The sequence below is a fragment of the Chelon labrosus genome (assembly GCF_963514085.1).
Source record: "Chelon labrosus genome assembly, chromosome: 11".
NCBI classification, from domain to species: Eukaryota; Metazoa; Chordata; class Actinopteri; order Mugiliformes; family Mugilidae; genus Chelon; species Chelon labrosus.
This window is the reverse complement of record NC_140344.1, coordinates 7,476,905-7,501,683: the sequence shown is the minus strand read 5'-3', so window position 1 is coordinate 7,501,683 and position 24,779 is coordinate 7,476,905. Positions and strand designations below refer to the sequence as shown.

General features: G+C 41.5%; 3 protein-coding genes across 3 annotated transcripts in view; 2 read left to right on the top strand and 1 right to left on the bottom strand.

Moving 5' to 3' along the window:
* LOC311496176 (uncharacterized protein) overlaps positions 1–24,779 on the top strand; it is a gene marked incomplete at its 3' end in the record, with an annotated part of 351,079 nt that overhangs the window by 266,489 nt on the left and 59,811 nt on the right. The window lies entirely within an intron of this gene.
* ireb2 (iron-responsive element binding protein 2) lies at positions 558–12,990 on the top strand. Its single transcript, XM_084555164.1, has 22 exons — positions 558–597; positions 2,710–2,796; positions 2,936–3,101; positions 3,362–3,499; positions 3,638–3,880; positions 4,181–4,250; positions 4,514–4,697; positions 4,846–4,985; positions 5,173–5,344; positions 5,541–5,641; positions 6,192–6,308; positions 6,473–6,632; positions 7,528–7,663; positions 8,458–8,542; positions 8,634–8,790; positions 9,086–9,210; positions 9,457–9,561; positions 9,799–9,941; positions 10,526–10,673; positions 10,906–11,028; positions 11,254–11,439; positions 11,535–12,990. Exons 1-22 carry the CDS (start codon positions 573–575, stop codon positions 11,643–11,645), a joined length of 2,922 nt encoding a protein of 973 aa, XP_084411290.1. The 5' UTR covers positions 558–572; the 3' UTR covers positions 11,646–12,990.
* Positions 14,542–24,605, bottom strand: snx1a (sorting nexin 1a). Its single transcript, XM_084555165.1, has 15 exons — positions 24,472–24,605; positions 21,495–22,392; positions 20,970–21,109; positions 20,632–20,707; positions 20,449–20,492; positions 20,089–20,230; positions 19,911–19,989; positions 19,680–19,755; positions 19,350–19,463; positions 18,861–18,954; positions 18,334–18,539; positions 18,026–18,169; positions 17,692–17,772; positions 17,526–17,597; positions 14,542–17,154 (listed from the first exon to the last, which is right to left on the bottom strand). The coding sequence occupies exons 1-15, from the start codon at positions 24,598–24,600 to the stop codon at positions 17,104–17,106; spliced, it is 2,346 nt and encodes a 781-aa protein (XP_084411291.1). The 5' UTR covers positions 24,601–24,605; the 3' UTR covers positions 14,542–17,103.

The following is a 24,779-nucleotide window of genomic DNA, read 5'->3' as shown; positions in this document are numbered from 1 at the left end:
AACCGTTTTCAAGGTTAATATCATATTATTATTTTGGATTTCATAAGGATATTGCATACATTATTTTCTGTAATTCTGTACATGCTTACTGAAATTCAATTGAAATTCACATCACATTTAACTCGATGAATAAAAATGTCTTATTTTGATTTTGTTAATCACGTTTCCATGATATTCATTTTGTTTAATGTCCTGGTTTCATGTAGACGTTATGATTTTAGTTATCATCCTTATCATTGTCATCGTTGTTGATGCTTATTCTATTGGTTCCTCCATAAATGCCCGTTCATGATTTGTCATAAATTTTATCATATCATAACCCTGGATTAGTCCTACATTTAAAACCCAAAGTCCTAAATTCAACCATTAAAATCTGCGCTAGTTTGAAATACAAATTTTGCTTTTTAAAATCATCGTACATGATTTAAAACATCTTCAGCTTGTTCTAAAATGTTTATTACTGAGTTACTAATTGATGGGTGGGCGTGGCTGGGCACATCTGTGCTCTGATTGGTCGGCTCCGCTCTGCTGTGCCGTAGTGAGAACGGGTCGTGTTGATTTCAGAAGTCATCATGGCGCTCACTTCCACAGTCAAAGGTAAAGGGATGTCTTCTGCTAATCTGCCATAGGAAACTGTTATCCGATCTGACTTTGAACATAAAAGACATGAATATGTCTAAAATGGCGTCTTTGCTCTGAAAGGGGCTGTCGTTTACTTTTAGTTAACGTTACATGAAGCGCACCGGCGTCCCACCGTTGAGACATAAAAGCTAACATTAGCTAGCTTGGTTATGGTTACTGTACAAATAGAGCTGTTAAATTAGCTAGTGCCGAAAGCCAGTGTTGTATTTATTCAACTCATACTGTCACGACTTTATCGTACACCGCTAACGCTTATATTTTGTGTTAATTACTTTGTTTTTCGTATCTCTTCTAGACGTTCAGCCGGTGTTACGATAAGGTCTTGTTAGCCAGTGTGTTCTTCACGATAAGAACCAGTGTTAGCTTTAGCTAGCTTTGTAGCCGTCTTCCTCAGCTTGTCATCAGGACACATGCAAAGATGACTTCATGTAAAGGGGATGATCGCAGAAATTATTGTCATAGCTACTTAGTTAATACTCGTAATAAATCAGTTTGTATTTACAACGCGTGATTTTCACATTTACATTTAAAAGGTTGCCTTTGTGATATGTTAAAAATATATTATAGAGGACTATCGTAATGACACTGACTTAGCTTTGAGACATTATTTTTTAAATTATATTATATTAATTAATTAATCTGCCTAACAATAGTATGTGAGTTTCAAGTCATTTAGACCAGTGGATTTCAGGGAATATAACTTTTATCTCCACTGGATTTCACCACTAATCACTCCATCCATTTGTTGTGTTCAGGTAGTAGTAATAGTAGTGTACTGTGTATTTTTTCATCTTGTCTGCTTTGCATTGGTGTTGTATAACAGTTTTTGAATACGGTTATTTATACAAAGTGAACATACCGGCTGGGCCTTACAAAACTTGGGAGTTGTGTGCAGTCTGCTTGTGACTTATCTGGCCGAGATGTTAAAAGTAGCAGAGTATGTTCCAGTCATTCTGACACATCAGTGTTAATATCTGACAGTGATAACATAGATTTAGGTATTTGCTAAACTACAGCATTGTGTCTATTTGCCTTTTTCTCCGGCAGCAACAGTAATGTCCTTGCTGCAGTGCCACACTCATACGAGTGAATATGTTTCGATGAAATGTTGCAGATGATAAGATGATAAGAAACCCTCAGTGTGTCATTCACATCGGTGCATTATCAGATTTTCAGGAATTTCTCTTAGCTGGTTTTCTGTGCTTTTCTTTTATGTTTCATTTTGTGTGGGTCGCTCTTGTCCCACACCTCTCTGTCACGAGGATCTAGATTTAAGATTTGGGGAAACCAACTTTAGAAAGGATACCTCATAGTAAGGATTATGTTTGGGCTAGTTTTGGTATTCTATGCAGTTTTTGTTTCATAACGATGAGAAAGTGTTGCTTTCAAAGTTAGAAACCGGAGAGTTGGCGTTACAGCATGATGTCCTGTTGAGAGACCTGAATAACACGGCACCTAGAGGGAATTTCATCTACATTTCACAGCTACAACCTGGTACTTCGGTACACATCTTCCACCTACTGAGTCGGTGCTATCATGAAATGACAATCTTCTATAAGACGCAGCAGTCTTCTGCACGAAGATGGGACCATTTATTTCACAATGCAATGAATTTTATTTATTTATTTTTCATTCTACAATAATTACACCACAAAAGGAGGAGTGGGGCTTGAAAGATGTTTTCCAGTATTCATTTTTTGCCCTATATTTATATGTAGAGCCATTTGCATTACTCATTCAACAATTTTTTGCATTGTACTGTCCAAGAAACTTCTTCACAGTACCACCCGGGTTGAAGTTTGGCTGTTGTTAAGACAAACTGCACACACTACTATTAACTAGTAATAATCACTAAGACTGCATGGTATGTAATAGGAAGAATGTAGGCTTAAACTCTGTCTTTGTGTTAACTGACTGTTTTTGAGGAGTGAATCCTATTTTAGGATTAGGATATCTTCTATATTATGTTATATTACTGCTGGCTTTAATTTTTAGGTCTCAGAGTCATCTTGTAGATTTGTGTATCAGGCTGGAATAGTGTGATACAATAGTGTTTCTCCTTTGCAGAGCACCCATACAGCCATCTAATCGACAGGCTGAAGGATGACAGTATCAAGTTCTTCAACCCACACAAACTGAATGATCCAAGATATGGTGAGTTCAGGCCTGGTTAACAAAATCTCTTGTAAACTATTATGTGCTTAAGGACTCTGTACAGAACCACTCTGTCAGCACATTGTTCCTTCAGTCACTTTATATGTGTTTAGTGCTTTTCTTGTTTTGCTCTGAACAGGCAAGCTGCCTCTATCCATCCGTGTCCTCCTGGAGGCAGCTATTCGTAACTGTGATGGCTTCTACACAAAAGAAGAAGACGTCGAGAATATCTTGGACTGGCAGCAGCAGCAGAATAAAGCCGAGGTGCCATTCTCTCCAGCACGAGTCCTTCTGCAGGACTTCACGTGAGTCTCGTACTCTGTGCAGGAAAACATGAGATATAATTAGTGAGAGAGATCCGAATGGATGGCTCAGTGGTGGGATGTGGGTGAAAGAGGCTATCCGCCAGACATGAGCTTATCAGATCTTTGGTTGTCATGATCTTGCTTTGTTCCCTGATGTAAACAAGTTATTCATATTGTAAGAAATCTCAATGCAAAAAGTATATTATCCTATAGTTCACTGAAGGAAGGTTGAATGGTTTTCCTTTGATTTCCTTTGACAGTGGTATTCCTGCCATGGTGGACCTGGCGGCCATGAGGGATGCTGTGGCCAAACATGGAGTAGACCCTGGCCAGGTCAACCCGAAATGCCCCACGGACCTCATAGTAGACCACTCATTACAGATTGATTATAGCAAATGGTGCGTTTGCTTTTGTATTTTCTATTTGTATATTGTAATGAAAGTATAGCGGTATATTGATTTTAAATCATTTTATAGAAGTCATCAAAACAATTTGATTTTCTTTTTAATGTTTCTTTTTTTACATTGTATCCACAGTGCCATACAAAATGCTCCCAACCCCGGTGGAGGGGACGTTACAAACCAGAGCCAGGGCCCCTCTCGTTCAGTACCCAGCAGGCCTCCGTCCAGAGGAGGCTCGCAGTGTGGCGGCCAGCGGGGCTCATGTAGTAAAGTTGCCTGCAATGACCCTCCGGCATCCCCAGGTCGACCTCCTGCCTCTGTCCAGCAGATCGAAAATACACCTCTCCTCTGCCCTTTCCACCTGAAGCCCGTCTCCGAGTAAGTTTTGAAGGGCAACAGGATTATTGGTGTCCAGTATGAGGTTGATATAATTTAAACAGTGGTGAAAAATTGTCTTCAAATCTCCAACTCTCTGTGGAGAGTATGTGAACAGTTCTGCATTTTTCGTATTTGCGCATTTTTAGCTTGAAATCTGCAAAAGTGCAATTTGATGAACCACAATTCAATCAGTTGTTTTCAGACTTCCAGCAGAGACTACATTCAGGTCAAATGAATTGACAGATTATCATAGAGTTCCCCTTTCTCCCGTTCACTGCTGAATTATTCTTTTATCTGCAGAACTGAAACGGCTGTCAAGAACCAGGAAATGGAACTCATAAGAAATAAAGAGAGGCTTCAGTTCTTTAAGGTGTTGTATATTTCTCTTGTATGACAGTCACACATAATATTGCATGCACAGGAAACAGTTTTATAGCTTTTGTGAATCTGCATTGTGTGAATGAAAAGTTAAGTAGTTCTGCATCTGACTCTGACTCATGCTGCGTTCACACTAGCAGCTAAAGAGCAACAGGTTAAATTGGTTTAAATGAAAGTTCAAAGATATGAAGCGACAAACTGATGCCCTACACTTGTTTTGTTGCGTTAACATTTCTCATTCTGTGTACCGAACAGTGGTGTTCAAAAGCATTCAAGAATGTGAACGTGGTTCCTCCGGACGTTGGCGCAGTCCACCAGGTGAATTTGGAGTATCTGTCCAGAGTGGTGCAGGTCAGCGATGGTTTCATCTACCCCGACAGCGTGGTGGGAACCGACTCTCACACCACCATGATCAACGGCCTCGGCATCCTGGGCTGGGGTAAAACATTTTCATGTTTTGTTGGAAACTTGGTCAGTTGGTGAAATTTCTTAATATTTTGTGTTTAAGTGAATCTTCTGAGGGGTGCTGTTAAAAAAATTAATAAAAATGCTTCAACTGTTTGGTTCCCGCCTCTTTTGTCCACCAGGTGTTGGAGGAATTGAGTCAGAAGCAGTGATGCTGGGCCAGCCGGTGTCTCTGACTCTTCCTCAGGTGGTGGGCTGCAAACTGGTGGGCTCCATTAACCCCATGAGCACATCCATAGATATCGTCCTCGGCATCACAAAGGTAACACTCTTCTACTTCCCTGCATGTGCCATGTTTCTGTGTCAGCACATAATCAGGGTTTAGAATCAACTAAATATGACTTGGCATTTCTGGTTTTGTCTTTGCATACTACCGTTACCCAAAGTGAAACTGACAAAAACAAACATTTATCCTGCCTTTTAATGCGTACTGATGATTGATTTTTCAGCACTTGCGGCAAGCTGGGATCGCTGGGAGGTTCGTTGAGTTTTTTGGACCCGGTGTGTCCCAGCTATCGGCTCCCGACCGAACCACCATCGCCAACATGTGTCCAGAGTACAGCGCTACTGTCAGCTACTTCCCCGTCGACCAAGTCACACTCAAGCACTTTAAAAAGACAAGTGAGTTAGCAGAGCACTACTGTTGCCATCGGGAGTTTTGTGCCTCATGTGCAAAACCTGACAGTTGTTTATCCAGTCTGTTATTCTTGGATTTATTCTGACTGAGCCTTTACTGTCAGTCTATATTTACTGTTTGCTACCAGATTCTGTGAAAAGTTTTATTGTTATGTTAACATATCATTCTTGGCTTTTCCAGATTTCACCCAGGAGAAACTTGAACTGTTGGAGTCTTATATGAAGGCTGTAAAACTGTTCCGAAGCTATGAAGACCCCTCAGAAGACCCCCAGTACTCTGAGGTAACTTCTATATCTGAATCCAATGTACTCTTCCTGATAGTAGATGTAATGTTTCATAATTGCACTATAGAATATAAACAAACTCCAATAGGAGTTGCATCAAGTATTGCTCAGCAGCAGTGCTAAGAAATGCTGATGTTAAAGAGAGCTACCTTAAGTCTCAACTGTCTCATACAGGGGGTGAGAGGGCTTCTTCTTGATGTTTGACAGTTTTGCCAACATCCCCCTCTCCCCCACCTGCTCCACTGAGTCCAGAGGACAGCCCAGGATGGAGCTGAACCTTTTTATCAGTTTGCCCAGTCTCTTTTTGTCCCTGACCCGTGACTCCGGCACACCAGCAGACCACAGTGCAAAGGTTGCCGATGCAACCAGTGTCATAAAAAGTCCTGAGTTCAAACGGTGTCTCATTGCTTTTGATTTGTTTTTCTCTTGAGGAAAACTATTTCTCAGAATGACAATCTGTGCTCAATCGTGTCTGTGTTTACAAAAATGATCCCAGACAGCAGAAGACGAGTCTAGCACTAAAATAAACCCACTGGTGTTTGTGTAGGAGATTGAAATCAACCTGAGCTCCATGGTGCCCTATGTGAGCGGACCCAAGAGGCCCCAGGACCGAGTGGCAGTCAGCAACATGAAAGAAGACTTCCAGAGTTGTCTAAATGAGAAGGTAACACACAATAAGACTTTAATATTAATGTCTGCTTTTGTATTCTGTCAGTCCTAGGAGTAATAGTTTGTTATGGAGATGCTTGTGATGCATTGCTGATATCTTTTGTTGTCTGTTACTGTAGCTTTGTTTAATAAAGAGTGTTTTCCTCTGTGGGTCTCCAGGTAGGTTTTAAAGGCTTCCACATCTCCAAGGAGAAGCAGGAGACTCGTGTTCCTTTCCTGCACTGCGGTCAGGAGTATCAGCTGGCTCATGGCTCGGTGGTCATCGCTGCTGTCATCAGCTGCACCAACAACTGCAACCCGTCTGTCATGCTGACTGCTGGTAAAGCAATGAAAAAATTAATCCCATTCTAAAAGAGTACGCTTCATGTTACTTGTATTAGGTACAGCAGTTCTTCTTCTAAAGCTGAGCTCAGACCAAAACAGTTCTAGGTTGATATATCTCTGATTCCCCCTCCCGAGAAACGTCTCAGAATTCCAGTCCAAACGTCAGTTCAGCCTAGGTTGATTTATGTGAGGTGTTAACAGATCTGCTGTCGAACTTCCCAAGCTGCTCGTACACCCACCAGGGCAGTCCTGACATTTAGGATTTAAAATCTGGATGATTATATCAGTACTTTCAAAATAACCAGTGACGGAAACAGTCTAACAGGATATGGAGCAGCTGACAGGGTTGTTAGACAGCTGTAATCATTCAAGCCCTCTTGGCTTAGGTTAGCTAGCATATTACTGTAAACAGAAGTGTTTCCTCCTTTTTTTTCCTTCTTCTGCTTTTGGTTTGTTTGGCAGTTGGTAAACCAGGGCACATGTGTCAGTAGATATAAAGCAAGTTTCTTGTTTACATTTGCTTTTCTGTGACGTGAGGTGGTACATTCAATGTTCCATGATCTGACACAATATGGTAAACAATACTAGTGTGCAAGTTTCAACTAGATTTCAAAGGGCAGGATTTTAAAACTCCTGGAGTCTGAGTTCAGCTTTAACATGTGAGAGTGAGAACTTTGTCATCAGTTATATCATTATATTGAGTCAGTCATTTTCACAACCACATTCTAAACTCACATTGATGACTCGCATCTTTTTTAAGACATGAATCAAATTAAAACATTTTCTTCTGTTACTCACAAAAACCCATGTGTTGCTTTATTTATGGCGCTTAAGTCGTCTGCATGGCCACATGGACATTTACATTGTATGGCTGTATTTGTGGTTGACAGGTCTCCTGGCCAAAAAGGCAGTGGAGGCCGGTCTTGTGGTCAAGCCTTATATTCGGACCAGCCTGGCTCCTGGAAGTGGCATGGTCACTCACTACCTCAGTACCAGCGGAGTCCTGCCTTACTTTAGCCAGCTGGGGTAAGCATGTGTACACAACACAACACACCAATATTCCTTTAGAGGTAAGGCAATAACCAAGATATCTGAGTGGATGCAACCTGCACACAAGTAGTTGACTACTTCTCTATTTTGGTATCGTAGAGTTAACATGTTTCTATAACAAGTTACATTTTAAAAAAACATCTGCTTTCAGTTTCCTTGATATATCTTATCTAAATCCTTGTGTTGCCTGAAAGGTTCGATACAAATAAGTCTGTCTTGTCTAATGATGGCTAAGGGTTTGATATAAGTTTATTTTAATAGTACAGGAAATATATATACGTATATATATATATATATATAATAAGTTAGTGAGTAAAGTCTGCTTGTTATTAGTATGATTGGTCATTTACTAAACTAGGTTTTATCAGTTTAAACACTGAAGGAAGCCTTAGCTGGCTGAGATACTAGTAATGTGTAAATATTTCTGTACAGAGCATCTGCAGTGCGGTCATCTGTCATTATAGCAACACAACTACGTTGCATAACTTCCCAAAATCACATTTCTAAGATGATTCCTTAAACGTTACTGTCAGTGTAGTTATGCCTTTATTTATACAGTATATGCACACGTACCTTTGCATGAACATCTATAATAATTTGTAATCTGTAATGTGTTCAGAGCTTTGTCACTTACGTGAACAAACCCATGCAGCAGTGTGGATTTAAAAAGTAAACCATGGTTGAACTTGTGGTATTCGTTTCCTGTAAGGTTTGTTAGTTCAAGGTGTGATTTCAGGCTTTGAAATACTGCATTGTACTTTCCATGCCAGGTTTGAGGTGATTGGTTATGGCTGTGCCACATGTGTAGGGAACACTGCCCCACTACCAGAAGCTGTTGTGGATGCTATCAAACAGGTACGATCTTTATAATGCCGTCTGAATCTATTTCTGTGACTCTTTAAAAAAACATTTCATAACAGCTTCACCTTGATGATCTGTGTTTCAGGGGGATCTGGTGGCCTGCGGTGTGTTATCTGGCAACAGGCACTTTGAAGGCCGCCTGTGTGACTGCGTGCGTGCCAACTACCTGGCCTCCCCTCCTCTGGTGGTAGCTTATGCCATCGCAGGGACTGTGGGAATTGACTTTGAGAAAGAGCCTTTAGGTAAGAAAACCACCGCTAGAAGCTCTCCTAAGCTGTTTTACTCAAAGCTGAGGATCATCAGGGAGTTTTAGGACTTTGGCAGATTATGATGAGTGAGCATGTAGTGATTCAGTGTCCTGTGCTGGAATTTAGTAGGCATAGAACCAGTAAGTAGGTTAGTGGAGATAGTTCAGCTGAATACATGTTTTGTCTCCATTTTTATATTCTTTAATCCCTTATTTTCATGGAAGATGTTCTAGTCTCATGCCCCAGCATTCCAGCACTTCACTGTGAAGCTGTTTGTGATTTTGAACAGGTCTGACATCAGATGGGAAGGAGGTGTTTCTCTGCGATATCTGGCCGTCCAGAGAGGAGGTCCAACAAACTGAAGAGGACACAGTCATCTCCTCCGTCTTTAAGGATCTCAGGGGAAGGATGGAGGTTAGGAGATGAGCTTCACTAGTTTTCTTCACCTTCACACAGAAAAAACATGAAACAGCACAAATGCATAGCAGCTTTGAGTACTCAGTCTTTGTGTGAGAACAGAAGATGCTCATGTACGTTGTTGAGGGAAGGTCTATTTGACTCAAAAACGCAGTTTCTGTGTAGAAACACAGATATCTCACTTTCTTTGTTTTCCTTTCTGTCTGTTTTGTGTTGTTAATGTGCTGTTGGGATCTTTTCCAGAAAGGGAACACGTTTTGGAACAACATCGAATGTCCAGACTCTGTAGTTTTCCCTTGGGATCTCAAGTCCACATATATTCGTTCACCATCTTTCTTCAGTAAACTGGTAAGTCCTCTGACATTTATGGTAAAGATTAATTTATTATTTATTCATGGATTATTTGATAGAGACAATTACAGCATATATGATATAGCTGAACAGAGACTATCTATCCAAAGTTAGTCTGGGTAGTGTTTACTCCCATCCCTAGAAAAGCAAAAGTTAAAACTGTGTGGTAAAAGGAAAGCAAATCAGTCGAGTCTCTAAACATCGCCTCTGCCTTTAAATGTCTTTTTGTGTTAGAGTAAAGAGGTGCCTGCCCCTCAGTCGATAGAAAACGCTCATGCCTTACTGTTCCTCGGGGACAAAGTGACAACGGACCACATCTCACCAGCGGGCAGCATCGCCAGGGCCAGCGCTGCTGCCAAGTACCTGCTGAGTAAACGGTCAGTTTCAAGCTTCAGCCCTTATGGATCATCATTTTTAATGACTTAACTTATGTTCAGTATGGGCTGTGAAATGACACTGAAATGACTCGAGTGTGAACATGCTTAAATATACTAAAGCAGCATAGCTATGTCATCAACCAGGATTGGCGGTCCAGTTTAGCAGCAGGCGTTGAAATTTGGATAATGCTGAGACCTGTTTAAGTTTTACTCTCTAAATGAGAAGGTTCGAGGCACGTTCAAAACAACATAGTCTGGTTGTGCATTATGAACATCCTTCACCAGTAACCGTAGTTGGGGACTACTTATTCTATAATTTCTTGCTTGTGAGAGTATTTAAGTTTAGTGTTGTCAGAGGAAATCAAATAAACACAATAACATAAATCTCAAAACGAGATTCTGAGTTTTTTGGTGAAATTAAAATATTGACATATTTTGAAACATTACTAACATTATGGACACAGTGAGCAGCTAAAAAGAACAAACACAGTGACAACATGCACCACAGATGGAACTGGTTTCCTGTTTATGTCGCTACACAAATTCAAATCTATTTTTAATGCCCTTTGAATATTTCTCCTCAGGCTGACACCGCGGGAGTTCAACTCGTATGGCGCTCGCAGAGGGAATGACGCAGTCATGACCAGAGGCACGTTTGCCAGCATCAAGCTCCAAAATCGATTCATCGGCAAACCAGGCCCGAAGACTTTACACATTCCTTCAGGCCAGTCAGTGAGTAGAGACTTCATCAGACCAGTAACCAGTAGAGTCACCACACATTTTCACCACACGTTTCAGAGTTGGCCAGTACGTGTACTAATCTTGCACATACTAGCTGCTACCATGGTCAGACATGTGACCTCTGAGCTGTCTAGCATTGTTGGCTACTACAGGTTCAGACCAGACTACATAGTATGTTCTTTCTGCTGCTGAAAACCTGCTCTCTTCCTATCTGTCTGCTCAGCTGGATGTCTTTGAGGCAGCGGATCGCTATCAGAAGGAAGGCATTCCCCTCATCATCCTGGCAGGCAAAGACTACGGTTCTGGAAACTCCAGGGACTGGGTAGCCAAAGGACCATACCTGCTGGTAAACTACCACACACACACAGCTGACCTCTGGCCAGGCAACAAGGGACAGCTTCACTTCAGTTTACATTACTGTAGTTTCATTCAAGAATCTGACTTCGCAAATAAACATTTAAACAGTAGACCCTTTTTTTCCACTCATGACACTTTGACATATTCAGTGAGTCCTCAGTTACTATATTCCGTCAATTGTTTTGGCTGATCTTCAACTCCTCTGTGGTCGCAGGGCGTACGTGCAGTAATCGCAGAGAGCTTTGAGAAGCTGCACAAGAACCAGCTGGTGGGAATGGGCATCATGCCGCTCCAGTTCCTGTCCGGCCAGAATGCCGACTCTCTGGAGCTCAGTGGGAAGGAGAAGTTCAGCATCATCCTGCCAGAGAGCCTGAGTCCGAGGCAGCAGCTCACTGTCAAGGTAGGCAGCACTGATCACATCACATGCAGCTCTGACCCCTTTAGACATACATTAGATACTTAACTAGGAAGTGTTTTGTTTGTGTTCTCCTGCAGACCAGCCAAGGAAAGTCCTTCTTCGTCACCGCCCTGTTTGACACTGAGATGGACGTTATCTTTTTCCAACATGGAGGGCTTCTTAGATACGTTGCTCGGACTTTACTCTGAAACTCTTAACAGTGCTCTCGGTCCATGAACAGCTCCCCTCTTCATTTAAAGTCTTCAGCATGGATGGAAAAGGCTCATTGAAGCGAGGCAAAGGGTGATGTTTTATCCATTTGAGCTGGATTAGAGTCCCTGGACAGTCAGTTTTAAAACGTGTACCCGAGCTGCTTTTAAATCACTACACGTGGCTGTTTCTGCTTCTGCAACAGGAGCGTTTCTCCTGACAAGACCCACGAAGAAAACGCAAGAAGAAATGGTGGCATTCCCTCAGTAAGAAGACAGTACCCCAGGCAACCTTTGGACATTATTTTCAGTGTTTTACTGTTGGAGGACATTTATTTCATCACGGAGCAGAGCCAAGGAGAAATAGTGCTTCTTTTGTCATTTAAGAAAACAATCATGCCTAAAAAGGCTAAGATGGCATGAATATATAGTTTTTACGGTGAAGTTTAGCCCGTTTTTTTTTTTTTTTCTGCATCAAAGTCAAATGTTGTGAATTTTAAATAATCTTGACGTCCGTTCCCCAGATTTCCTGTTGGGGCCAATCAGTCGTATGTAAATTAATGTTAATATTTCTTTAATCAAACCTTTTGCAGAAAACCTCTTAAGTTGCCTAAGTCATACTGTCACTTTTTATTGCAGGAATGTGGAGAAATTCCTGTTTTTTGCTGTTACTGGTATCACTAAGCTCCTTATATTAAGATGGCTCCTACTTCAACTGACCAGTCCTCTGCATCACATTAAAGGTCAATTAAAACAACTTTGACATGCTGCCTGTTTCCACTCCTGGTGCTAAGTTGAGCGACGGCTAGCTGTAGCTTCTTACTTTGTATGCACAGCTGGTATCGATCTAATCATCTAATTTCCTGTGAGATTCCTTCAGGAGTCTCGCTTCAACAGATTGACCTGTTCTTTGACACCCTGCTATGATTTGGCATGAAGTGATGAATGCAGTGTAATTGTAGCATATTGTCTCCTTTCATGCCAGTGTACATGTGTGTCGTCGGATGTGATCACCTTCACTTCTTAAATACCTTTACTCCTTGCATGAGGCGACTGTCAGTCCATCCTAGTGTGAAATGATTGATCACCAGTTCTTTATTAGAATCAGCTAGATTGCAGTTTGAACTGAGGTTTAAGTGAATAGACTCCAGTCCTGCCTCAAGCACAGGTAATAATAATCCACCACAGGTTACATGTGTTGAGACTCTGGACTCTGTGTGATTTGATACCCGTGCATGTTCAAACTACTGTGACTTAGTGAAGAGTGTTTTGGTCGCTAACAGCTCATTCTGAAATGTCCATCCAGTGTCAAATGTCAGCCTTTAAAGCATTTACGTTTTATAGAGAGCATGATGTCGTGCTGGCTGTTTATTTTTTTTGTTATGATGTTATCGACTGACGCCTACACTTGTCTGTAATGTGTCGAAACCATGAACTGCCTGGAGAGTTTGCCAAACCGTCATCCATGTTAAGAATCAACAAAGACGGTGTTTTGCTTTGTCCAACTGCCAGGCAGGCAGGCAGGCAGCGAGCATGTGATAGTTGTTTGGGTGCCCCGTGTGAGGCTCATCAGAGTCTCATGTTTTTCACAGTGAGTGCTTCATACTACAGGAATTTTAGTTCGGGCTTCTTAGTTTGAGCAGTTTTCATTTGTGATGGGCAGAGGGGTCCTCGTGTGTGGCAGCTATAACTGGTCCACTGCTTCCATTATCTCATCTGTCTTTAAGGAGGCAAGGTATGCAAACCAAGTGTATCGCTGCACACGACATGAGAGGGAGTCTGTTATTGCTATATCACTATTGTAAATAGTTTTTAATAAATGGTAAAGCAAAGCTGGCATTGTAGTAGTCTGTGAGGAGGGGGTTTGTTGAAGTGAAACTTCACTGATTTTACTCATAGGGGTCAGTTCATACGTCACAGGCACTCCACTCTGTCTGTGGAGACAAGTAATATCTTTGTCAGTCTGGGAAAATAATCCTGCTAATGCCATCAAGAAGTTGGCGGTAAGGAGGTAGAAGAATGTGGTTATGTATGAGCCTCTTACAAAGGGTTCTGTATGGAAAATGTAGGATTCAGTATTTATAGTCATACAGTACAACAAACTTAAAGTCAGAACACACTTTATATGCATGTTCAAGGTGACAGACCTTAGTTACATTTGTAAAAAAAAAATAAAAAAAATATCTACCTCCATAGAAAAAAGGAAGTGATTAAAATGTCTTAAATACCTTTTATTTGGCCAATGCGTTTAACAAAAATATATATGAAATATATGAGTAGGGCTCTTTATAGTTAAAATGAAACCATATAACGGTGTCTTTATAAGTTCCCTTATATGAATTTTGCTTTTTACTGTGGTTTTAAAAAATTAGCCGTCGCGTATGCACAATGAGTTATTATTTTAAAGATAAACTTTGGCTAACATATTGTATATTACCAATTTATCAGTTGTGGTCTAGATAGAATGTGATTTGTCTTAACAGGATCCATCCACTTCTCTCACCATCATGAACTCTGAATCCAGGAGCAGCAGTATAGCCCAATGTCAAATGAGTGATGTACTGTATTTTTAGATTTGATACACAGATATTAATCTGCATTACGTATTATAGCAAAGGATTTCATTTTTTTAGATGCTGATCACCCAAAGGAACAAACTCTTAACTTACTCATTAATTTTTAACAAGCAGTAGTTTTTTCATTGCAGTTTTCTTCAGAACTCTGCCCCCGACAGGAAAGGAAAGCAATAACTCAAAATGATAAACTACATTTCATAAATATTAGTGGAATTAAACTCTCAACTCATTAGCATTCATACAGTTAAAAGCTCTAAACAAACAATGTTGATGTTGTAGAAGAGACTCAAGTAGAGTAAATAAGACACATTAGACCAAAGTTCTGTATGAAATTTCCAAGTGTAAACAGTGCAACTTTTATTGATTTGCTTTAAAAGAAATTACTATGACACAGTGCATGTTGCTGACATTGCTCTGCACATTAACAGATGATGACACAGAGTACAAAAGACCAGACTAACACGTTTTGAGTTGAAATACAACTTAAAAAGAAGCATGTATCTAACGGGCAACAACGACAACAAAAACTGCAAAGAAACATCTGCGAGTTAAAGATGCCTTAATGACGACAGTAGATACAGTGTAGCGCAGTCACTGCACGGCTTCAATTTACATGTGTGCAAATGGGAATTTAAAGCTGCAATCATAAGGATGGCGGCCCTGTCACATGAATTTGTGACACGGGGTTGTTTTTGTGTGAGGAAGAATTAGGTCCACTACAACATCAGCACGTCTACCGTATGGCACTAATGTCTACGAGTCAACATCAGTCCTGACCTTTTCAAACTGGCTTTTAAAGGACAACTCATGTGTTTATGCAAACCGTTGCCAATTTACTAGAAATCTATTATTCTGTGCAGAAATGATTTGTAGCCAATTAATTATTTGATGTCATCAAACACAAATGCTGAACATTTGTTGGTTCCACATCAGCTTCTTTTCAGTTTTATGTCACTGTAAACGTAGATACTTTATGTAAACCAAGTTGTGTTTACATTCATTGCGCATCTTAAAGGTCCAACTAGTGAGTTGATTGTACTTCCTACCTCAAAACATTCACAGTGACATATTTTGTAAGAATCTGAATCCAGGCTTGTTTACAACTGTAGCCGCTTCCAAAATCCCTCCCCATGGTGCGTTTACTGTCCGCTATTTTAGTTCGGTGTCCGAATTCTTATCCATCATACAGTGCATTTGAAAAATCAGCAGTGGAACGGAACAAGTCCAACGTGTACGTCTTAAACAACTCTACAGTAACACCTGTCGGTAAAGACACAAGGAGATGATGATTAGTGAACATCTAAATTTCCTGCAAACTCCAGTGAACTACTGAGTGTCTGTTTTTAAGTGGTGAATGAGTGAACGGGGTGGAGTGGGGGGTGACTGGGACGCAGCCGGTGTTTGGTAGTTGGCTGTCATATTCATCCTTTTTTTTTTTTTGTGAGAACCCTGCAACTTTTCTTTGAATGTTACCACCACCACGTGTCCATCAGTGCTATTTACACTGACAAGCACGATCTGTACACATTATGGGAACGCAGTGACTTTACAGTGACTCCAAGCAGATGTGAATAAGAATAAACTGAATGAAGAATGAACACTGCCCTGTAGTACGACTAGAAATTTAAAAATCCTTTGGACTGTTTGGCAAATCAAACATTTTGTCACCTTTGCAGTAACCAATAAGTAAAACATCTGCAGGCTGCATCTTTTATTATTATTTGATATCACCACCCAGAGTGCTCAAAGTGGGACCCACAGTCAGCTCCAGGTTTCCAGTCATGACAGCAGCTTGATTTGCTGAGACCTGAAACGTGAGTTAACTCCTCCATACATCTGACACGTCAGCATTTACTGCGTTCTTCTCAACCGTGAGTCACTGTCGCTCGGCAACGCCTTGTGAAGCATTAACAGACGCTCTCTTTAACATTACCCCACAACAGTGATGCAACCGTGAGAAAAACACATTCAGACATGATGATTGCAGAGAGGATTACCTGGTTCAAGTCTCTGCGGGAAGACTTTACTAAAGAATGTATTTTAGTAAATGGACTCAGAAGTGAAGAACCATGATTCTCAAACTTGGGCGTTGACACCTTGTCATTATGGCTGCTGTAGAAGAGTTTACAAGCCTCTGCACTCTCAACTAGTATCTACAACACAAACTCCATTCTGACGTTAAAGGCACAGACATCAAATTTGCACACTGATTGAAATCATATGGAAAACTATTACACCCACAACCATGGTGTAGCTGTAGACTCTGCTAATCTAATGCCTCTCATTAGCCTGCACTCCCTCCCCTCAGCAACATAGTTCAATAAGTCTGACCAAAAACAAAAAACAAAACATGGCTGGTACATGAGTACTTTATCTGCCTGGCAAGTGCTCATAAATCTTTTTTTTTTTTTTTTTTTTTTAACTGCTATTTAATCCCTTTAAGTCATTAATAAGAAGAAAGAGTGAGACTCTCGGCCACTTTCTTCATCTGGGTCCCCAGAAATATCTGATGAGAGAGCAGCCGGGCTGTAAACAATTAACCACTGCTGATGAGAAGGAGCTCCTGATCACACGAGGGAGAAAATCCTGAGAACAACGGACTCGGTTCATTTCCCTACTGGAATCACTCATCTGCACTTTTGTCTTTTTGTCCATATCTCTGTATAACTCTTTTCATCTGATAAGAAAATATTTGTGGAAGGTTAAATGAAAATATACAATTATCAATACAATAGAGTTATATGTTAAAGGTGATTAAAAAAACGGATTGATTGTATCTCCCTTTACGGTGCACGTATTTTCCTTGGTTTAAAGGCAAAAGAGGTAAAGTGTATAAGAAAAAGGCAGCCTGTTTAGTCGTCCAGAAGGCTGGTGATCGAGGATTAGGCGATCGCTTTTGCTTCTGGTAAGAAAGCCTCCCAGTACTTTATCAGCTGGAGGAAGAAAAATAAAGAAAAGAAAGAGCGCATGAGAACTGGTTAATATTTAAATGTTTGTCCATACAGTATGTCTAAACTTACTCAATTCAGCTCTTAAATCCAGCAGATCTAATTTCTTAAACTGGAATATTTTTCTGAATATTTTGAGGTTTTGGTTTTGGAAGCAGCTCTAGCCTTTCTTTTCCCATCATTATGTAAAAAATATTCACACTTCACTTTATAGTTCATGATTTATCATAATTCTTAAAATCTTTATAGATAAAATCATCATTGTTTATATTTCAAATAGGGGATCTGTGAAGTTTTAAACTCCAAAGGGTGTTGAACATCCGATTAAAGAACTGGTTGACTAGAGAGTCACTCACCTGTTGCTGAGACTGGAGCAGACACTCCAGGTACTTAATTACATGCATTTTGAAATTCTTGGTCTTTTCTTTCTGTTAGGGAGATTTTTGAGGAGTTTGTCAGTTTCAATGTTTTCAGCTATGCGACCATGACCGATATGGATGTAACAAGGATAAACATCGGTACCTCAAAGCGGACGACTTCCTTGCGCACAGTTGCAGAAACTCTTTCAAATTCCCTCTCATACTGCGTCACTTTGGCCTCCCACTGAGAAAAGATCATAGAGGATCATTGTCAGGATTATCTTACACATATTCCTCATGTTTAAACCACAACCAGATTCCTAGCAAAGACTTTGTGGTGATTAAAGTGAAGGTCTTCATTACAAGTGATAACAGGAACAAAAGTGAAGCCTCTGGAAGTTTCTCAAACCCTCTTGAAAAGATCACATCAAACTCTTCCAGGCCTCCCAGCATTGTCTGAGTTATTCTCTCTGTGTTGTTTTTGGCCTGTGTCGTACCTCAGTGATCTCCTCTTTGACCAGCTGCAGCTTGTCCGGCTTGTTGGCCCACAGCAGTTTGGCTTCAGTCTCCCTCTTCTTCTGCAGCATGGCCTGAGCATCCTGCCAGCGCTGCCACGCCTTAATCCGGTGATCAAACGACCCCTGCAGAGCACGAAGCCACAGACAGTTGTTTCATGTTTTTGTTTGGCTACTTGCTGTACAACTTTTCCAAACAACTTTCTGGTAATTTTAAGCCACTATTGTTTGGAATAACCAACAAGATTTTTTTTTTTATCTATTTGAGGAATGAAATGCGTTCTCAGTACCCTCACGGCTCCCAGCAGACGGATGTAATCTGCGATCAGTTCTGCGAAGTTGAAGGTGTCGTTCGCAGCTTGGTCCTGGTGTAGCTGCTCCATCTTGTCCTCCACCTCCGCCAGCTGGGACAGAGCTCGGGACAGAGCGGTGTTGTCTTCTGCGCTGCCCAGCATGGCTGCACTTTTGGCAAAGCTTGCCGTGTTCAATGACAAGTCTAGGGAGGGGGGAGCGCACAAGGAGTTAATGCAAACAGGATTTATTTCTACCATGTGACACCAAAAACCTGTGAGATGAATTAGAGTTTATCCCCAAACTTTGGGAGCGTGGGTTTAATGCTCCCTTAATATACATTTTAATTGTTGGGACTCTTGAGGGAAAGACATATTACAAGGACTGGCACAATTTGTTTTCATGTTCTGCAAACAAAAATTATCAGTTATCAGAATAATTAAGCACATCGATATCCAAATGATGATAATGACAAGCTGCTAAAGTGAAGAGGTGTCACTTTACAGCTGGATAGAGGACGGCTGACCTTTTCTGTGGATGACCAGGGATTCGACCAGTGCGTGGAGCTTCCTGAACTGCTGATCAGCAGACTCCACCTCCTGCAGCTTCTCCTCAAACCACTGCAGCAGAGCATACCGTTAAAACCCCATGACTCCAACACTTAGGTCTGTGTGTGTTCTCAATTTTTAAATCAACTATTATTTCACACTTTAATGTCTGAGCTAGATGTTGGTGTTTTTGTCAGTCTGTTATACTAGTGAAAATTTAGCTCTATGACATTTCAACCCAGCCCAAAACTACACACATCAAAACATAAGGTTTTTGCATCGGGCAGCTCAAAGCTTCTGCCTGAATCTGCCATCCGCCTTCAGCTGGAATCCTAATTTAACTCAACTTTTCATTTAACGTAGAACTGAATAATTTCCTCACTTCAAAAATGTCCTGGCTAATCAGAGCTCCTCTGGAAAACAAAAGCCTGTGAACAGCACAGGTGCGTGTTCACATCTGAACTCACCACGTCTGACTCGTTCATCTTGATGGTCATTTTGCTGACGGCGTCTGTTGCTTTGTTTATCATTTTAAGGAAGCCGGCGCCGCTCAGAGTCTGGGTGCTCACTGCTCTTGGCAACTGAAGACGCACATACATGTTACAATGCAGCAACCATCAGACTGCACTCATTGAAATCGAGAAGATCTTAAGATGCACAAAGGGGTCGAGAAGAAGTACATGGCAGAGGAATAATGCTTCCTGCTGAATGTGTTTGCTCAGTTTGTATACAGAGTTCTAAGCGCATAAAAGATACGAAAAAATGATTTTGTGCCATATAGTTTAAACGATGCTTACTTCCTCTCTCTCCAGGAACTCTCTGACATCGGGATCTTGGAGCAGTGATGGGTGAGTTACCACCCTTTGCAGATACCTGTTAAAACAGAACAAAGCCTCCCTTTCATGCTTTGTACAGGCACTGAATCATCACAACCACTTTACCTTGAGTATCAGATGTGATAGGCATGTTAAATACTTTCAAAACACAAGTGAAAGTACTGTAAGGTTCACTCATTCCTTCTCTCTTACCTTTCCAAAGCACCTCGTCTTCTCTCAACAAAGTCTGCAGAAGAGGAATCTTCCTTTCCCACCTTCATCTTTGTCATCCCTGTGCAAGACAACATTTATTCTCACTTTCGGTTGGAGATTTGAAGTTACAGATGAAATACACAAGAGGAAATGAAAGCCAGCCAGCCAGCCTGCTTACCCAGGAGGTTTTTCTCTGGTGGCGGAGGCACAATGAATCCATTTGGTCCATGTTTTTCAGAAAGCTTCTCATAGAGGCCGAGGAAGTCGCTGAAGCGTCGCCTCACAGTAAATGTCTTGCTGCGGAACATGGGCAGTGTGGTCTGAAACAGACAGAGAGGAAATACATTAGTGGATTTGATCTATGTGTCAGCTTTACATTTCAGGAGTTACTGGTATAAGACTCAGGCCATTTCTCCAACAATGCTGACCAGTACTTCCTGTTACCACATATCTGATGAGAAACTCTAACTTCCTCAGCATTGTGTGTGGAGAACTTCAGATTAAGCAAAATAACATTTACTGACAGTTTTTTTTTTACCTGTGTGGACACTTTGTAGGCCATGTAGGCATTCATACCATCCCCTGAAAATAAAGACACAAACTGACGTCAACATTACTTAGCCTTGAAGTATTTCACAAAAGTCTGAAACAATTACATCAAGCAATCAATCACTATTTTTCTAATTCTGATTTTTTTGCCAATCAATGTCAAGAACCCCACCTATTTTTTCAGGGTCTTTCACAGAGATGGAGATGTCAAGTTTGTCTTCCTGCTCATCTTCTTCCTCTTCTTCCAACTGAAACAAACATTGAAAAGAACATTAAAATGGGCATCAAGCGGGTTCTGTTAAACAGTCATTTTCTTACAGCAGATTTAGATTTTAAAATTCTTGTGCTGGTGGATGCTAGACTGGTTTGAGCTTGGCTGAAAAGAACTGCATGTTCCCACAGTTTCTGTTCTTCTGATACTTCTGGGGAATAAACTGGCGTGCCCTGGCTGCTACTTATTACATTCCCTTTGGGAATTTCACTCTTGGTTTAAGTATGTGCAGCACGTACCTCTTCCAGGGCAGCAGCCTGCGGCTTGGACAGACTGGCAGCTGCTGACAGGGAGGTGGGGGCAGATGCAGACGGCTTGGCCGTCACATCCTTCTTTCTCTCATTCCGAGGACTGTCGAGAGAAAGCTCCACTGTGGCTTCTGTTGGAGAGGGAAATACAGAGAAATCTTCAGCTTACAGAGTGTAGTGTTTGCTTTCATATAGGTCACAGAAACAAAGTACTTTTCCATCCAATTTGGGTCAAACACCAGAAGTGATGTTTAAACCGGACTGCAGTTTTCATCGCAGACCAACAAGTATCTGGTACAAGCATGTGAATTTAGACACATCCGAATCAACTGAAACAATTGCTGTGTTTGAATAAATCTTGTCAAACTTGCTACATGATCTAAATCTAAATCCTGATTATAAAGATCGTTTCCTTTAAACTATGGTAAAATAATCTATCAAATACTCTCGAAACAAGTAGTAAGTGAGACCAGAGTTAAAATTCTGATAACCAAATAATAAAAATATTGGACCCACCAGCAAATATATCTGTCTCCTCCTCAGAGTGGACTCCATTGGTCTTGACAGTGCTGGCTTTGCTGGCACTGGGCGCTGTGGCGACGGCTTCCTCGCTGAAGATATCTGAAGGCTCTGTGGGATTAGCGTCTTGCAGAGGCCCCCCAAAAGCAGCTTTGGTTGTGACAGATTTCTCCTTCTGCTCTTTACTGATGGTTTTATTTGAGACAGTACCCAGTGGCTCACTGAACAGATCCTCGTCAGTTTCGCCGAACAGACTTTTCTGTGGCTGCTTGGCAGATGCAGTCTGCTGTGGGTCTGCGAACAGGTCACTCCCGTCGTCATCGAACAGATCGATTGTTGCCACGCTGGGTTTTTTGGTTTCAGCAGGTGAAGGATCACCCAGGAGGTCGACCAGAGGGTCAGCAAATTTGTCACTGATGGTCGTCTTTTCTGAGTTGTTGGCTGACAAATCACCACCGATGTTGATAACTGGAGCAGCGTTTTCTTTTACTTCTTGCCCTGCATCACTTCCTGTCTTCCCTTCGCTGGGTGGATCTATTATGCCACTGGACACTACACCTTTATCTGCTGCAGCTTCAACAGTTACATCCGCCAGTAGTACTTCCCCTCTCTCTGCTTCAGTTTCACTTCCCAATATGTCAACAAAATCATCAGAGGGTTCATCTAAAGGGATTTCAGCTGCCGCTGCACTTTCAGTTGACGAGCTGTTTAACAGGTCGACAAAATCATCCGAGGGTTCGCTGACGACTTCACTCGCTGGTTTGTTTCCCGTTTGGCAGTTCATGGGCTCCATCAAAGGATCATTCATGATGTCGCTGGAAGGCTTCACTAAAATATCACTAGGTTGACTGGCAGGTGTCAGCGTGGTGTCCATGTCAGACAGTGGAGGGCTGATCTGCAGAGAAGTGGAGATAACTGTTAATTATTTTGATTAATATTATTATAAAATGAGTCCAAAGCCACACCAAACACTTGATATGAGGACATCAGTGAAACAATATCAAATCGCTATCTTTCATTCTGCAAGGTGCTTAATGCTTGGTTTTTCTTTAGGTGTGCAAAAAGAAACAATGTCAAATGAATCCGATTGCTTTTTACTGCCATTTCCAGCTTGCTTTTAGGGACAAAAACGCAGTCGGAAAACAAACTGTTCACCATGCAAGCTACGTTTAATACTGTAAGTGGTGAAGGTGTGCTTAGTCTCAGATTGGATTCATGAGTCGATGAGATTTATGACTAACAGCCCAGTGTTTGCTTTTGTGCCAATTTGCATTGTATTGTTCATGCTGGCTCTGAGCTGACTCTCCAGATGTCACCTTTGCAAGCGTAGCTACCTGCAGGAAATCCAAGAACAAAACATTTCAGGTCATTTGAAACCGCTGGGCGTGTCGCTGGTCATGGAAATAGTCCTTTAAAACTGAAAAGTGAGGACTTTGTCACTGAGGTGAGGCTGAAATGTTTGAGATATTGCTTTACGGATATAGATAAAACAGTCCTGCGCTAAATCTCACCTTCATGAAGGTTGTGGTATTTAGATTTTCTTTAAAAATAGATGAGAGAGATGTTGATTCAGCTTTCATTTTGGAGGCTGTGGTTTGTAGAACTATACAACTGTGCTGTGCTTCCTCTTGGTATCATTTTAGTCAGTAGGCTAGGCTAAATAACAGAAACACTGTTATGTTTAATTCAATTAAATTTTACAACACCACAAACTATATCATAGAATGATCATACAGTTCAATAACCACCTTTCTGACGCTGTTTCAACATAAACTAAACATTATAACATGAGCCTTTAGTGAGGCCTGTTATATCAGAATGCATTTTTTTTTCACTAGTGAACTTGATGAACTGACAAGTGAGTATAGCTCTCAGTAAACTGGCAGTCCTGTCACAGTCTTTGGGTGTAGTTGATAGTTATCACTTTGCATAATATGAAGCAAATAGTTCCTTCACACAGTGCATCAGTTAAAGCAACATGCTAAACGATAGAGAATGTGTTTTAGTGCATGAGGCCACTGTGAATCCTTTGGCCACTGGCCCGTTTCCCATCACTACTTCAGCTACGAGCTCTGTTAACTGAAACATCCACAAATGCTGACTAATCTTTTCCGTGCAGTAGTAAATCCAACAGTTAAAAAAAAAACAACAAAGACAGCAACTTTCCACGGTATCCTCTGAACTTTGACTGAGGGAAAACATCCGGGTTCTGACCATGTGACTACATCTGACTCACATGACAGGGGGGGCCGCCTGAGCCAGCTTTTAATCTACATTAATTTAAAGAGTGCATTTTAAAAACGCTGACAGGACAAACAGCAACAGTGCAGAAACAACAAAATAAACGGTTCCACTTCCCATACGGTGTCAACTTTAAGTCAACAATCAGAACCACACAAGCCTCATTCTGTGCAGAGAGCTGAGATTAGACGATGCATGGCCTGGACGTCTGCACACCCTAAAACCTATAGCTGATCAGTTCTGTTAACTTTGCGGGGAAGTTAGAGAAGAGCCTGCACGGGGGAAAAAACCCACATATAACCAACCGCACAGAAAATATGATGTGACCTGGTTTTGGAGACCAAATCAGGGCCAAAGAGTACTTCCCATTGCAGTTTTCAGGAAGAAATCAATAAGAGTGTGTGAGACGCCGTCAAAGATCACCACAAGCTACTTAAAGTCTTCAACGGTGACAGCAGACAGGTAGGACAGAGATCTGCATCAAAACACACACGCTGCTTCACTAATTTAAGTTATTGTAAATTATATGAGTCTAGCATTGCCCTGACAACCGCTTATGACAACAACAGTTTTTATCTCGTGAGGTAAAACTAGCGCAATTTTGCACGACACCTTCCTAAAACTTTTGCTCCAAGAGCCTCATTAGCTGTCTGCGCTGACGCTAGCTAACAACCTTATGTCAGTTAGCCTGGGCGGGATAGCTAGCATGAAATAACTTCCACTCGAGACATACTGCGCTCACGAAGAGGTCCTCCCCGTCGTCTTCATCACTGTCTCGGCCTCTGACTTCTTCGGAGTCCAGCACATCTTGGTCCTCGGAGTCGGGGAACGGTGGCGGACTGCGCTCCGAGCTGGTCGCCATCTTCAGTCTCTTTTAAAAACGCAAGGGGAGGTAACGTCAACTGACAAACCGACGTGTCTCCTTTGGCTAGCTGCTAGCGTTACCTCCAGCTGCTCATGTGAGGCTAAAGCACCGTTCCCTGCCGTGGTAGTAGTTGGGGTCGAGGTCTAAACCAAACAGACTGCCGGAGGAGTGACGCC

Coding starts and splice junctions, on each gene's coding strand:
- ireb2 (XM_084555164.1), top strand. CDS start 573: ATGGCGCTCACTTCCACAGTCAAAG. Junction 6,633..7,527: donor GTCTGTCATGCTGACTGCTG/GTAAAGCAATGA, acceptor TGTGGTTGACAG/GTCTCCTGGCCAAAAAGGCA. Junction 8,543..8,633: donor TTGTGGATGCTATCAAACAG/GTACGATCTTTA, acceptor TCTGTGTTTCAG/GGGGATCTGGTGGCCTGCGG.
- snx1a (XM_084555165.1), bottom strand. CDS start 24,600: ATGGCGACCAGCTCGGAGCGCAGTCCGCCACCGTTCCCCGACTCCGAG. Junction 21,110..21,494: donor GGAGACAGATATATTTGCTG/GTGGGTCCAATA, acceptor CCTCTCCAACAG/AAGCCACAGTGGAGCTTTCT. Junction 19,756..19,910: donor AGACGAGGTGCTTTGGAAAG/GTAAGAGAGAAG, acceptor CTGTTTTAACAG/GTATCTGCAAAGGGTGGTAA.